This window comes from Saccopteryx leptura, chromosome 11, assembly GCF_036850995.1.
Source record: "Saccopteryx leptura isolate mSacLep1 chromosome 11, mSacLep1_pri_phased_curated, whole genome shotgun sequence".
Classification (NCBI taxonomy): Eukaryota; Metazoa; Chordata; class Mammalia; order Chiroptera; family Emballonuridae; genus Saccopteryx; species Saccopteryx leptura.
In genome coordinates, this window is record NC_089513.1 from 69,801,948 (window position 1) to 69,814,040 (window position 12,093).

The following is a 12,093-nucleotide window of genomic DNA, read 5'->3' on the forward strand; positions in this document are numbered from 1 at the left end:
TGTCAGCCAAGGCTTTATTAACATCATTAACATTTAAAAAGCAAACGGAGCATTCTCCTTCTTTTGGCAATTTGGTGCAAATGTTAAAAGTGCAAGATAAAGCAATTGCAAACTTTTCTTCAAATTAAAAATGAAACTAAGGTCAAACGTGATGGGTGAACAAAATAAATCAAAACTTAAATTTCAGCAACTCCGGCTCTTCCAACCATCAAAGCCCCCGACTCGTGCACTGTGGTGAGGCTTACGGTGCTTGCCCCGGCTTCTTGCGCGCCAGCCGACAGCACCATGTCCTCATCAAGTTGAGGACCAAGAAGCGAACGATCCCCTTCACTGCAAACAAAGGGGGTCACAGTAACACTAGTGATCCTTCAGAATTGACACACCGTGATAAGTCAAAGTGATGGTCTCCCTGCTTCTTGCTCAAGACATACAAGATCTGAGCAGCAGCAAGTGACGCCCCGGCTGCAAACAAAGGGGTCAAAGGTTTGCCGTCAATTCACTTCCAGGCAGAAAAACATTTTCCTCAAAAGAAACAATTTATTTAGAATAAAACAAAAGCAGCTCAACTGTGAGCGCATGTTTGAATGACAGCTACTCTTAAGCTGTGTGAGCCATAAAAAGGGTTTTTCTTTACTTTTCCAGAAATCTTGTGTACACAGCACAAAGCAAGAGGTCATTTTTTTCCACTTAAAACACCGGCATTGGCATCACAATAGCAGATACACAACTTTAAGCTGCCATTTTTAGTAAAATGCACAAATACTAAACAGATTAGCTTTCTTCCATCAGGAGGCCCATGTAAACTCCACATAAGCCACAACTTCTCTTCGAAAAGGTCCGTCCATTAGAGCTTTGATTTCCGGATCTTCATCCACTGTTCCCCAGCTTTGCTTGCAGGAGGGAAAGAAAGGTGTTATTCAGTACAAATGCTTACAATTTGAAAATACATACATTTCCCTATGCCATCATAGATGAACATAACATTAACAGGACATTGCTGGATAGTTCACCTTGACTTCACAAAGCACCAACAACACCCACTGGCACAAATCTTAAAATGAATTTACTTTATGAACAGACAAAAAACAAGTAGAATAGGGTGGATTTTTTTTTTAAAGACTGCAATTAAGTGAGAATTATAAGTCTGAAAATACCCTTTACACTCATGTAACTGAGTAAAACACACTGGAAAAATTTCAGAAGAAAGCAAGTTCATAATCAACCTGGAATCGATGTATTTTACAAAATAACGTAAAAAAGAAAAAGAAAAAGAAAAACTGTAAAAAGGTGAAATTCAGTCCAACTTTTACCCCCTCTTATTTTCATTCTGTAATTTACATGGAGCAATACGGCACTGCTCCGTTACTATAAAAAGGGGTCAAGATACAAAGCCATTTAAAAATCCACCTTCATCTGAGTTATCAAAGACAGCAGCTGTTATTTTAAGAAAACACTCATACAAACCAATGCTAAACAGCCAAAGAACACTTTAGGACTTTCACTTTTCAGTGCTGTTTATATCACACATATAAAACTTTTCATGAAGCTGGGCAGTTCACTGTGGTTACCTGAAATCATTTTATCCCCTCTGGGACATCACCATCACCAGAATGTTAATAGGGCCACATTCGCTTCTCTGCTTGCTCTAATACCTAAGTCCTATCTCTCTCAAAACTGTGCACTGTGGCAGACAGAAAGAAAACGTCCAGAAATACTCTCCAAAAAAATTTTTTTCACATGAAAAGTCATAAAGGCCCTCTTCTCAAGAGGATTTCCTAATTCTGTTACCACAGAGTTTTTGGTGAATGGTTCCTATATGGACCCAAACTGCAGTTCAAGCTATACCTGCATAATGAGCAATTTCACTGTCTAAAGAAAGTGGATTGAAGAAACAAACAAAAAAACTATGTCAGTGAAAACCTGCTCATAAAAGTTTTTAAATAAACCTACAGTGTTTGACTCTGAAAGCAACAAGCACACACCTTCCTTTTACTACTGTACCTCAAATGATGAGTTAAGAAGGACCAGAAAATATTACCTTCAAAATGTGACAAAAGCTTATACCAGCCAGAGGATGGACATTTTAAGATGTAATTCTTAAAGGGAAGTCTATCTATGCTCAGTTAAGAGTCAAAGTATACATCTTAAACCAGGAATTTAAAATTTTGGGTGGAAAACTCTTTTTAAGAATCCCAGTTACAACCAACAAAATAGTATTAAAAAATTGGCTAGGAGGCTTGCTTAATCTTCCGTAAGCTTTGAAGTGGTGTCCAAAAGTCTTAATTAGCTTCATGTTTTCACCAGTAATACTTAATAAGTCATTAAATGATATACTGAAGAAAATTTCTTTCCATTCATTTGAATCGTGTTCCAGAAACATCAACTAAACAAGCAATTATTTTAAGTACAAGAAAAAGAAAAATATTGGTTGTTACAAAGAACTCCCAATGCTGAGATTATGAAATTCTGACTAATGAGCATTAGAACCACATAGTTTTAGATTTTTGCTTTCATTCCATTCTGAAGGTTTAAGTCAATGGTTTACCAATATTAGAAACCTGCACAATGGAATGGGCATCACAAATAAGAGGTTCGTCTGAATGATGGCACTCTGTAGGTAAGCACCAAACTAAACATTATTAGTTATTTATAACACATACATTTAGAAATGGTATCAAGCCGTTGTTTCAAACACAGGGAAGCACAAATTTCCCAGATTTAACAAAAGCTGCAATGTCAAAAAAAGATTCACAAAAACATGAAGCAAGAGTCACTAAAAAAGCAAAAAACAACAAAAAAGCCCAGAAAAACCACACACTTTGAATTATCATAAAATTAGATGTCATAGACTTCATTTTCTAAAAGAGCCAATTATTTGTCCAGCATCTTATCAGAAGATATTCAAAAGTTAATGGTTAGTGAGATTTAAACTGGAAAAATGTATCGAGCCAAACTGTACTTTGGCCCCACGTATGCACAGCCTGCACACTAGCATTCAGTTCTAAACAGGTGTTGACACCATCTTACTATGCCAAGCTCGGCCTTATAAAAGCAGAAAGCACCCAAAGACTTCACTGCAGGACTTCTCGTATATTCCCCACAGGCTAACCAAAGGCCTTTTAGTGCTCTTAGTACTTTCTTTCTCTAAAAATGGCTAGTTTTTCCAGTTTAAAAAAAAAAAAAAAAAAAAAAAATCTCCAAAGCTAAAAAGAAAATTTATGAATGCATAATAAAAACAAAACAAAAAAAGACAGCAGTGATGAGGCTTTCATGCTGACATGCATTAGACACCTGTAATAACGGAAAATAAAAAAATTACATGACATTTCCCTGGGTTATTATTGATGCTATTTTAAACTACCAGCTTTGATAACAGAAAGAAAACAGTTGGGTTCTGCCAGGCTTTCAATAAGTCACTTTCAAAGAATTTGGAACATGACCATGATCCAAAAGGTCCTAAAGTTTCTAATCATAATTAAATATCAAGGGCCTTAGCTCAAGTCTTCAGCATTTAAATCAAGGGGGAAAAAATATTCTAATGACCTGAGAAACTAGGAGAGGGGGGGCTAAGGGGTAGATTGGGAAAAAAGAAAAAAAAATCTCCCATTACTGTTACGCAGCAAAAGCCCTTATTGTAAGAACCAGAAATCAATATAATCTTTAGCTTTGAAAAAATGTGAGGATGGGTTAAATTATTTTAAATTAATTCCAGACATCTGGGAAATAAAACAATAAAAAAGGATTTTCCTTCACTGACATTTCAATTCTGTGGTTGGACACCAGTTAAAATATTCAACACAAGATTTCAGATACTCAAACATTTTCAATATTGTAATGCCATCGCTACTGTTTAAATATGAAAAAATACAAGCAAAATTTTAAAAGAGCATGTCAAAGGCAGTTCACAATGACTTCAAAAAATTCTGCAATCTAGATATGGCTGATTAATGCGCACTGAAACAAAAGATGACTTATGAGCCTGCAGGCAACTCTTCTTTCTATCACTGAAATCAGGAATTCGAATGGAGACAAAAACTCATCTTTAATGAAAAACACTTAAGTTTTGAAATATGCACAATTAGAACTATATCAGCTACACCTCTGAAAAAGTCGGTAAAAACACCACCACACACCAATAACTGACCAAAGAATTCTGATTTTAAAAGCACCTACTCGTTTCTTACATACTAGTGTAAGCTTAAGACATGGTTTGTAACATGCTCCTCAACGTTTACTGAACAGTTACAGCTACAAACCAAAAGTGCATATACGGGATACAGAACTCAAGAATAATAAAAATGCAGATGTTAAAGCACTCTCTGGGCATAAACCGTCTATTTTAAGAGAAATACTCAAATACCTGAATAATTACATTGCTATACAATTTATCAGCTTATATTTTTGAGGTCCCTGATCAAATTTTTCTGTTCAAATAACATTTCTGGTACAGGAAATCAAGCCACTTTTAGATCTGCATTACCATCTTTATACAGTCAATGGGCTATTTTCTCTAAATTTTGACTTTTCACAATTTTGCTTTTGTAACTCTGAGGATTTTTTTAAGCTCAAGGTTAAAAAAGAAAAAAAAAACAAAGAGGAGGAAAAGTTACTCATAGAGTAGGAACTCCTAATTAAAGTAAATCATCTGCCTGCTACCTTCTGGGCATCCCTTTCACTTAATAGCTAAATTGTCTTGTCTATTTTAAAGAGGTTTATAAAAATGTAAAAAAGAAAGAAGCTACAACTAAACAACTAATTAAAAAGAAAATTTCGTCTGATGCTGTATCCCATTATACATCACAAAAGAGAAACCAGGCCAAAGTAGTAAATACAAGTTACACATGGACTTTAGGACGCACCACGAACAATGATCATAACCAGGTAATCTTCTTCAGATTTGGCCAGTGCCTTGGCAGGAGAATCCAGGAACTGCTGGGAGAACTCACAGGGTGGGAAGGCATGAAGGACCCCGGTGTTTTCCTTGTCTTTGTTGCCCCCCACAGGAAGGCTGATCACCCCAGCGGCCTGCTTTTGCTTTAAATAGGACACCAGGTTCCTAAGTGGCCTCTGAGTAGAGGTGGCAGTGTCTGATGTGGCCGAGGAAGAGGAGGATCTGCTGTCAGAACTTCCAGGCACAGCCAGAAGAATGGCATAACCATTGGGCCCTGCCACTTTGATGCGTCGAGTTACTTCATCCAACTTGGGTTGGTCCAAACGAAGACGCTGAGTGATCTTGAGCTGGGCCACTTTGCCTCCGCTGGAGCCCTCCACAAGAAGACTACTAGCCACTTGGAGGTCACCCTGCAACAGATGCATGTTGGAAGGAAAGTTGCTGTTCTTCAACAGAAGCATGCCCTGCCAGGCCAAACAGAGCTTGGGAGAGGCTGCTGCTGCAGGGGCTGTCCCACCATCCTGCTTCTGGGAAGGAGGCTTCAGCTTTGACGAAGTAGTGCTGGTGCTGGCCGCACTCCCATCAGACCGGTCTTCTTTCTTCAGAGGGCTTTTTCCCTCAGTGGGAGCAGCTGTCCGGTGCTTCCTATCGCGTTCGGCTGATGCAGAGTTTTTGCGGTCTCGCTTGTCACCCTGGCTCTTCTCCAAACTACCTCGTCTGTCTCTGATTGGAGAGGGCCTTTCCAAAAGAAGACGGGAAGATCGATCATTGTCACTGTTGTAGCGGTCCCGGCTACTGCCCAAGTCTGGACTACGGTCAGGAGAAGGAGCACAGTGACGTTTTCGTGGACGGTCACTCTCAGGAGACCGATCCAGATGCCGTCCCCCACTGTCCTCAGGCAGCCTTCGCTTCCTAGGCTGGTCTCTGCTGCTGGGCAGATCGCGCTCACTTCTGTCCCGGTCCAAGGACCAGCCATCCCGCCTGCGATCCAGGCTATCCAGTGGCTCATAAGCAGGCACAGCAGTAGCTGCAGACCGAGTGCTGCGTTCCCGGACTGGGGGCGGGGGTGGCACCCAATCAGAGTCAGTATACAGATCCCGATCCCGGTCTCTGTATAGTAAGGGTGGTGTCCTATCCCGCGCACCCCTTAAAGGGTCAGGTGCCCGATGTCCAAAAGCATCTGTCACCAGCTCATAATGAGTTAAAGGCAGAGGCTGCAGATACTGCTGCTGGTACCGATGTTCCGTGTCTGCAAAGTCTACTCTTAGGCGCCGATCTGGCCCACCAAGTGGAAAGCCCCGCATATGGGTCCAGGCAGCATGAGCCGCATCCAGGCTTTCATACTGGATATATGCCCAACTATCACCTTTGCGGTAGTCAATGGTGCGGATCGTGCCAAATCGGTCAAACTCTCGTGCCAGGGCAGCAAGAGGCACCCAAGGTCCCAGGCCACCTACCCAGAGGCGGGTGGTGGGTGTAGCTTTCCCATAACCAATTTTGATAGGATTCCGAATTATAATTTTGCCAGACATTGCTAGTTTGGCCCGGTGAGACATGTCTAGGTTCTCAAATTTGAGAAAACCATAGGTACTGGTCTGGCCCCGAGATGGCCTCTTGATGTCCACTTCTGTAATGACTCCAAAGCGATCAAAAGCCCTTCTCAGGTCACTCTCTGTCACAGTGATGTCCAGGTTGCCCAAGAAAAGCGTCCTGTTCGCTCGCTGGTCATCCTCTGGTGAGATCTCATCCACTTCTCTGAAAGGAGCAGCACCTGCTCCAGCTCCCACCCTCGGCTCCAGATTGTATGCTGGGCGCACCCTCTCGTAGAACGGGTAGTCTCGCTCTCTCTCCAGGTCGCGGGGTAACGGGGGCGGCGGTGGAGGGGGCAGGCGGCCGAGAGCCAGCTGCTGCAACCGGTAGTCTCTGTATCCCAAGGCTGCCCCGCCGGGGGAAAGGGACCTCTGGCCCCCACCACCTCCTCCGGGCGGGTGCCGGTGTCCCCCTACAGAGGCCCCCACCACGCTGGAGGACGGCGGGTACGCGTCTTTGTCTAGGGGGGAGCGACTGCGGCGCCGGCTCGCGTACACGGCCTCGATCTTCAGCGGCCGGTCGTAGAGCACCAGGCGGCCTCTGGCATGCTTGGCCGCCCGCGCGTCCTCCGGCCGCCGGAAGTTCACGAAGGCGACGCGCTCATCCCCGCTGCCAGAACCCGAGAGGTGGCTGATTTTGACACTTACATCGCCGAAGCGTTTGAACTCGTGGAACAGTCCGTCCTCCACCGCCTCGTCGCTCAGCTGGGAGCCCAACTCGCTGATCTTCAGCGTCTTGTACTCCCCGCCGTCGGCGGCCGAGGAGGCGGCCCCGGAGGAGCGCGACTCCCCGCCTCCCCCTCGGGAGCTGCTGCGCGCCTCGCCCCCGCCCGAGGAATTTTTAGTGCTCGGGGAACTGTAGCTACGCAGGCGGCTGCTGGAGCTGCCCCCGCCGGTGTCATACTCGCGGCTGCCACCCCGGCTGCTGGACTTGTCGAGGTGGAGGCTGCGCCGCGACCCGCCGCCGCTGTCGGTCTTGCCGCTGCTGCTCCCATTGCTGCCGCCGGAGCCCCCTAACTTCTTGCTCCGCTCCCCGCGAGAAGTCGAATCCTCGCCGCCACGGGAGCGTTTGGGTTTGACTGGGGAGCGCTCTTTTCCCTTCATTGTTGCGGGTCGTCGGAGGTCGTCTCCGCGGAGCTGACTAACCCTCCGCCCCGCGCTGGTTTCACACAGCGGAACCGCATGCCGCCATCTTGGACTCCGTCGCTGCAAAGGATCCCGCCCTGCACTCTCCATTGGTCAAGTAGTTCTTCTCTTCTACAGTCTCATTGGGAAAACTACTTGTCTGTCTTTACATCTCCCCGCGCTCCGGGAAGGCGCCCGCCCGACCACTGTTATTGGGTTCTCAACGCCTTAGTCGGAGGGCCTCATTGGTTACCTTCGCTGTCCATCTTAACGGTTCCTCGCGCCAGGCTGTCGCTCCGCCTCTCGCACTCTATGGTCACCTGACCCAGAGTCTGGAGGCGTTGATTGGACATGAAGTGTGCCCTGTAACGGTACTTCTGGAGCCTTGAAAGCAATGATCCCACCTCCTCATCCCTTTTATTGGTTTCCGACTCCGTTCTTTAACCCACTATTTGGGAAGTTGAGTCATCTTTTCTGGCGTTTTCTCCTGAGACGCCGCCTCACAGCGATCTCCCGCCAGAGAGCGATCCTTCTTTCGACCCCTTCTTCTAACTCCTCCGGCGGCTGAGAGAAGTTTAAATCTGATTGGGTAGTGGCGGGGAAGTTGATAGGCTGCAATAACTGTCCATCATTCCCTTAAAGGGGTAGACCCACATACTGGGGGAGTGGACTGAAGGTGAAAGAGTGGAACACGCGATTGCTGTGCGACGTCATGTAGACGTCGCGAGATGGTGACCCGAATCTCGCTCCGCCTCTTGGAGCTTTCGGCGTTCTGCCCGCAAACATTTGTTCGTTCCAGCCGCGTGCTCTGCTGCGCTTCCGCTCTCGGAGCTCGAAACTTCTGGGCTCCTCGCTCGGCTCCTGCGGCTGTCGGTGTCTGCAAATCCTTCTGGAGGCCGTTCGGGGGCGCCCGGCGGCCCCTGTGGTAGTCCCTCTGGCCTCTCCGGGAACGGCCAGAAAAAGCCCCCACTCCCTGTGCGGCCCCTGGAGCCCGCGGGCCGGGCCGGGCCGAGTTCCCAGTTCACAAAGCCCGGTCACGTTAACGCCCCGGGGCGGTGCAGAGGCCGCGCCCGGCGCTCGGGCCCCGCAGCCGGGAAGCTCTGCAGCCGAGAGCGCCCTCGCTCCGGAGCCCCGCTCGCCGTGGCGCCCGCAGTTCCCGCCCCAGTACCGCGGGTCACTGGGGAGTGACCGACGCTCTCAGCTAAGCCGTCCGCTGGCCTGTCGGTGGGCTTCCTCTTTTGTGCCACGAAGTCACGTGGATTTGAGACTTTGTAGCATTTAAGAGTTTTATATTGTAACCGTGAGTGGAAAAATTCTGCTTGACCTTTTGACTAAAATTAAAGAAAGCAGGAATTGACCGCTCCCTACCATAAACCACTGAGAAATTTGCTTAGAGCTAGTTCACCGGAGGCAGCTCGACCACCACCGAAACTGCTTACCAAATAGGTATGTGTTCCTGATAAAGATAGGATAAGGGTTAACGACTAACTGCCAGCTCAGCTTCTGTAAACGGTTGCTTGCTTGCCTACCAAAGTATAAAAGCCCTTGCAAAAAGACTGAGAGTGCTCTTGGCCACCTCCTTGCCTTGAGCCCGCTCGCGAGTGTAATAAACTTTTTCTTCTGTTTTACCCACACACTTGGGTCTGGAGTCTTAGTGGTGCGTCCTCGGTCAACATTTGGAGGTTCCACCGAGATCCCGCTTCCTCGCAGACCACGAGACGCATGCCTGACGCTTGGTGAGTGAAACTGGCGGTGGCTGTCAGGCAGGGATGTGAGTCCCTCCTGGCTGCGACCGACAGACGTGTCAGGGGGTCGCAGGCCACGACTCCGGGGGACGCCCTGGAGTGTGAGGACGACCAAGGACGCTTGGAAGTCCATCTGCTGTCTCAGACAGAATCTGTAGATTTGTTGCCAGTTTCCAAACGAGCTCGTTGGTCCGGACCGCTAGATTTATTTTTTAGTTTCATTTTGCCGTTCACGGCACAGCCGGCTTAGTCTATTCGTCTTTGTGATTGTCCTGGTTATTGTCTTATTTGTGTGTTATTGTCTTTTTGGGTTTGAAATGGGACAGAAAACTTCCACCCCACTGTCCCTGACTTTGTCTCATTGGTCTGAGGTTGATGCCCGAGCCCATAATCTGTCTCTTCTTGTTAAAAAGCGCAAGTGGCAGACTTTCTGTGCCTCCGAGTGGCCCACCTTCGGAGTAGGTTGGCCGACCACTGGAACCTTTCACAAGGACACCATAAAAGCGGTTAAAGCAGTTATCTTCAATCCAGGACCTCATGGCCATCCGGATCAACAGCCTTATATTTGGGTTTGGGAAGACCTGGCCGACAACCCTCCTCCTTGGGTCCGACCTTTCCTTCCTCCCCCTACACCCTCCCTTCCAATAACCCTCTCCACCACTCCGGGCCCTCCCAGACCTGCTCTAACTCATCCAGACCTCTGCTCTATGCTTCCACTCAAACCTCCGGAGCCAACGGCGCCTGCTTCATCCCTGTATCCCCCCCTTCCCTCCTCTGTTCTCCCTGAATCTCAAACTGACCTTATTCTTTTTGATTCGGGACTCCCGCCTCCCTATCCCAGGGATGTCCCTGCCAGCGCTGCAGGTCCCCAGCTTGGGGCCCCACATCAGGATGAACGGGGACCATCAGTGGAGGGTCCAGCCCAAGGTACCCGGAGCCGGAGAGCACAAACCCCAGATGACGTGGCCGTCACCCTGCCCCTTCGACCTTTCGGACCCCCTGTCCCTGACAGCCAAGGGGGGAACATGCCGGCGCTTCAGTATTGGCCCTTCTCCTCCTCAGATCTATACAATTGGAAAAACAATAATCCGCCTTTTTCAGAGGACCCTGTCAAACTTACTGACCTTCTCGAGTCTCTTATGTTTTCCCATCAGCCCACTTGGGATGACTGCCAGCAGCTTTTAGGTATCCTCTTCACCTCAGAAGAAAGAGACCGAATTCTCCTCGAGGCCAGGAAATTGGTTCCTGGACCTGATGGTCGTCCTACTCAACTCCCCAACCTTATAGATGAGGCTTTTCCCCTGAGGCAGCCTAACTGGGACCCTAATACGCCTGAAGGTAGGCAGCGACTCTTACTCTATCGCCAGACTCTGATGATGGGTCTCCGAGCGGCGGCGAGACGCCCCACTAATTTGGCTAAGGTAAGAGAAGTAATTCAAGGGCCAGAGGAATCCCCATCCAGATTCCTAGAGAGACTAATAGAAGCCTATAGGAGGTACACCCCTTTCGACCCTGAGTCTGAAGAACAGAGAGGGGCACTGGCTATGGCTTTTATAGGACAGTCAGCTACTGATATTCGGAGGAAACTCCAGAGGATGGATGGGTTACAGGACATGGCTCTGAGAGATTTAGTCAAGGAGGCTGAGAAAGTGTTCTATAAAAGAGAGACAGCAGAGGAAAAGGAGCAAAGATTAGAAAAAGAACGTGAAGAAAGAGAGAGTCAAAGAGATAAACGAAGGAATAAAGAGTTAACGAAGATTTTGGCTACCGTAGTAGGGAAACAAGATAGAAGAGGAAAGCATAGTACCTCAGGCCCAAACCAAAAACCAAAATTAGGACCTAACCAGTGTGCCTACTGTAAAGAAGAAGGACACTGGGTCAGGGATTGCCCTAAGAAGAAAAAGAAGAAGACCGCAGACCTCCTTGCCCTGGAAGGTTAGGGGCGTCGGAGTTCGGACCCCCTCCCTGAACTCAGGGTAACATTCAATGTGGAGGGGACACCAATCGACTTTGAGGTGGATACAGGAGCGGTTTACTCCGCCTTGCAGAGCCCGCTGGGTCCCCTCTCAACCAAAAAATCCTTGGTCCAGGGGGCAAATGGATGCCAGCATAGGTCATGGACAACTAAAAGGACAATGGACCTGGGGAGGGGAAAAGTACAGCACTCCTTTCTGGTCATACCAGAATGCCCTGCCCCGCTGCTGGGGAGGGATTTGCTTACCAAGTTGGGGGCGAGTATTGATTTCAAACCTCAGGGACCAGAAGTAAGATTCAGTAACCCTCTTGTCAGTCAGCCTGTTGTGACCATGCTGACCTTGTCTGCTGAAGATGAGTATAAACTGTATGAGACCCCTGCCCCCGGACCCCATTCAACAGAAGACAGGTGGCTTCAGAGCTTCCCAGATGCCTGGGCAGAAACGGCAGGGCCAGGATTGGCAGTACAAAGGCCTCCGGTGGTAGTATACTTAAAACCCTCCGCCACCCCCATAAGGGTCAAACAATACTACATGAGTAAAGAGGCCCGGGAAGGCATTAGACCTCACATCCAGAGGCTGCTAGGACAAGGGATCCTGAGGCCTTGTCAATCAGGGTGGAACACCCCCCTGCTACCAGTGAAGAAACCAGGGACAGGGGACTATAGACCAGTCCAGGATTTGAGAGAGGTTAACAGTCGGGTAATGGACATACATCCAACGGTCCCGAACCCTTACAACCTCCTCAGTACCCTCAGTCCTGACAGGAA

The 12,093-nt window shown here is 47.8% G+C and overlaps 1 protein-coding gene across 2 annotated transcripts; it reads right to left on the reverse strand.

Moving 5' to 3' along the window:
* Positions 1 to 523: 523 nt before the first annotated feature.
* Positions 524 to 7,775, reverse strand: RBM15 (RNA binding motif protein 15). 2 transcript variants are annotated; one of them, XM_066353445.1, is made up of 2 exons: positions 4,860 to 7,775; positions 524 to 885 (listed from the first exon to the last, which is right to left on the reverse strand). In XM_066353445.1, exons 1-2 carry the CDS (start codon positions 7,714 to 7,716, stop codon positions 845 to 847), a joined length of 2,898 nt encoding a protein of 965 aa, XP_066209542.1. In that variant the 5' UTR covers positions 7,717 to 7,775; the 3' UTR covers positions 524 to 844. The 2 variants fall into 2 exon arrangements, with proteins under 2 accessions (XP_066209542.1, XP_066209543.1); XM_066353446.1 differs by having other exon boundaries at positions 524 to 890.
* Between the last annotated feature and the right edge of the window lie 4,318 nt (positions 7,776 to 12,093).

Excerpts from the sequence above, each read along its gene's own strand:
- RBM15 (XM_066353445.1), bottom strand. The coding sequence starts at position 7,716 with ATGGAGAGTGCAGGGCGGGATCCTTTGCAGCGACGGAGTCCAAGATGG. Across the intron at positions 886-4,859 it reads GGTTATGATCATTGTTCGTG|CTGGGGAACAGTGGATGAAG; the intron begins GTGCGTCCTAAA and ends CTGCAAGCAAAG.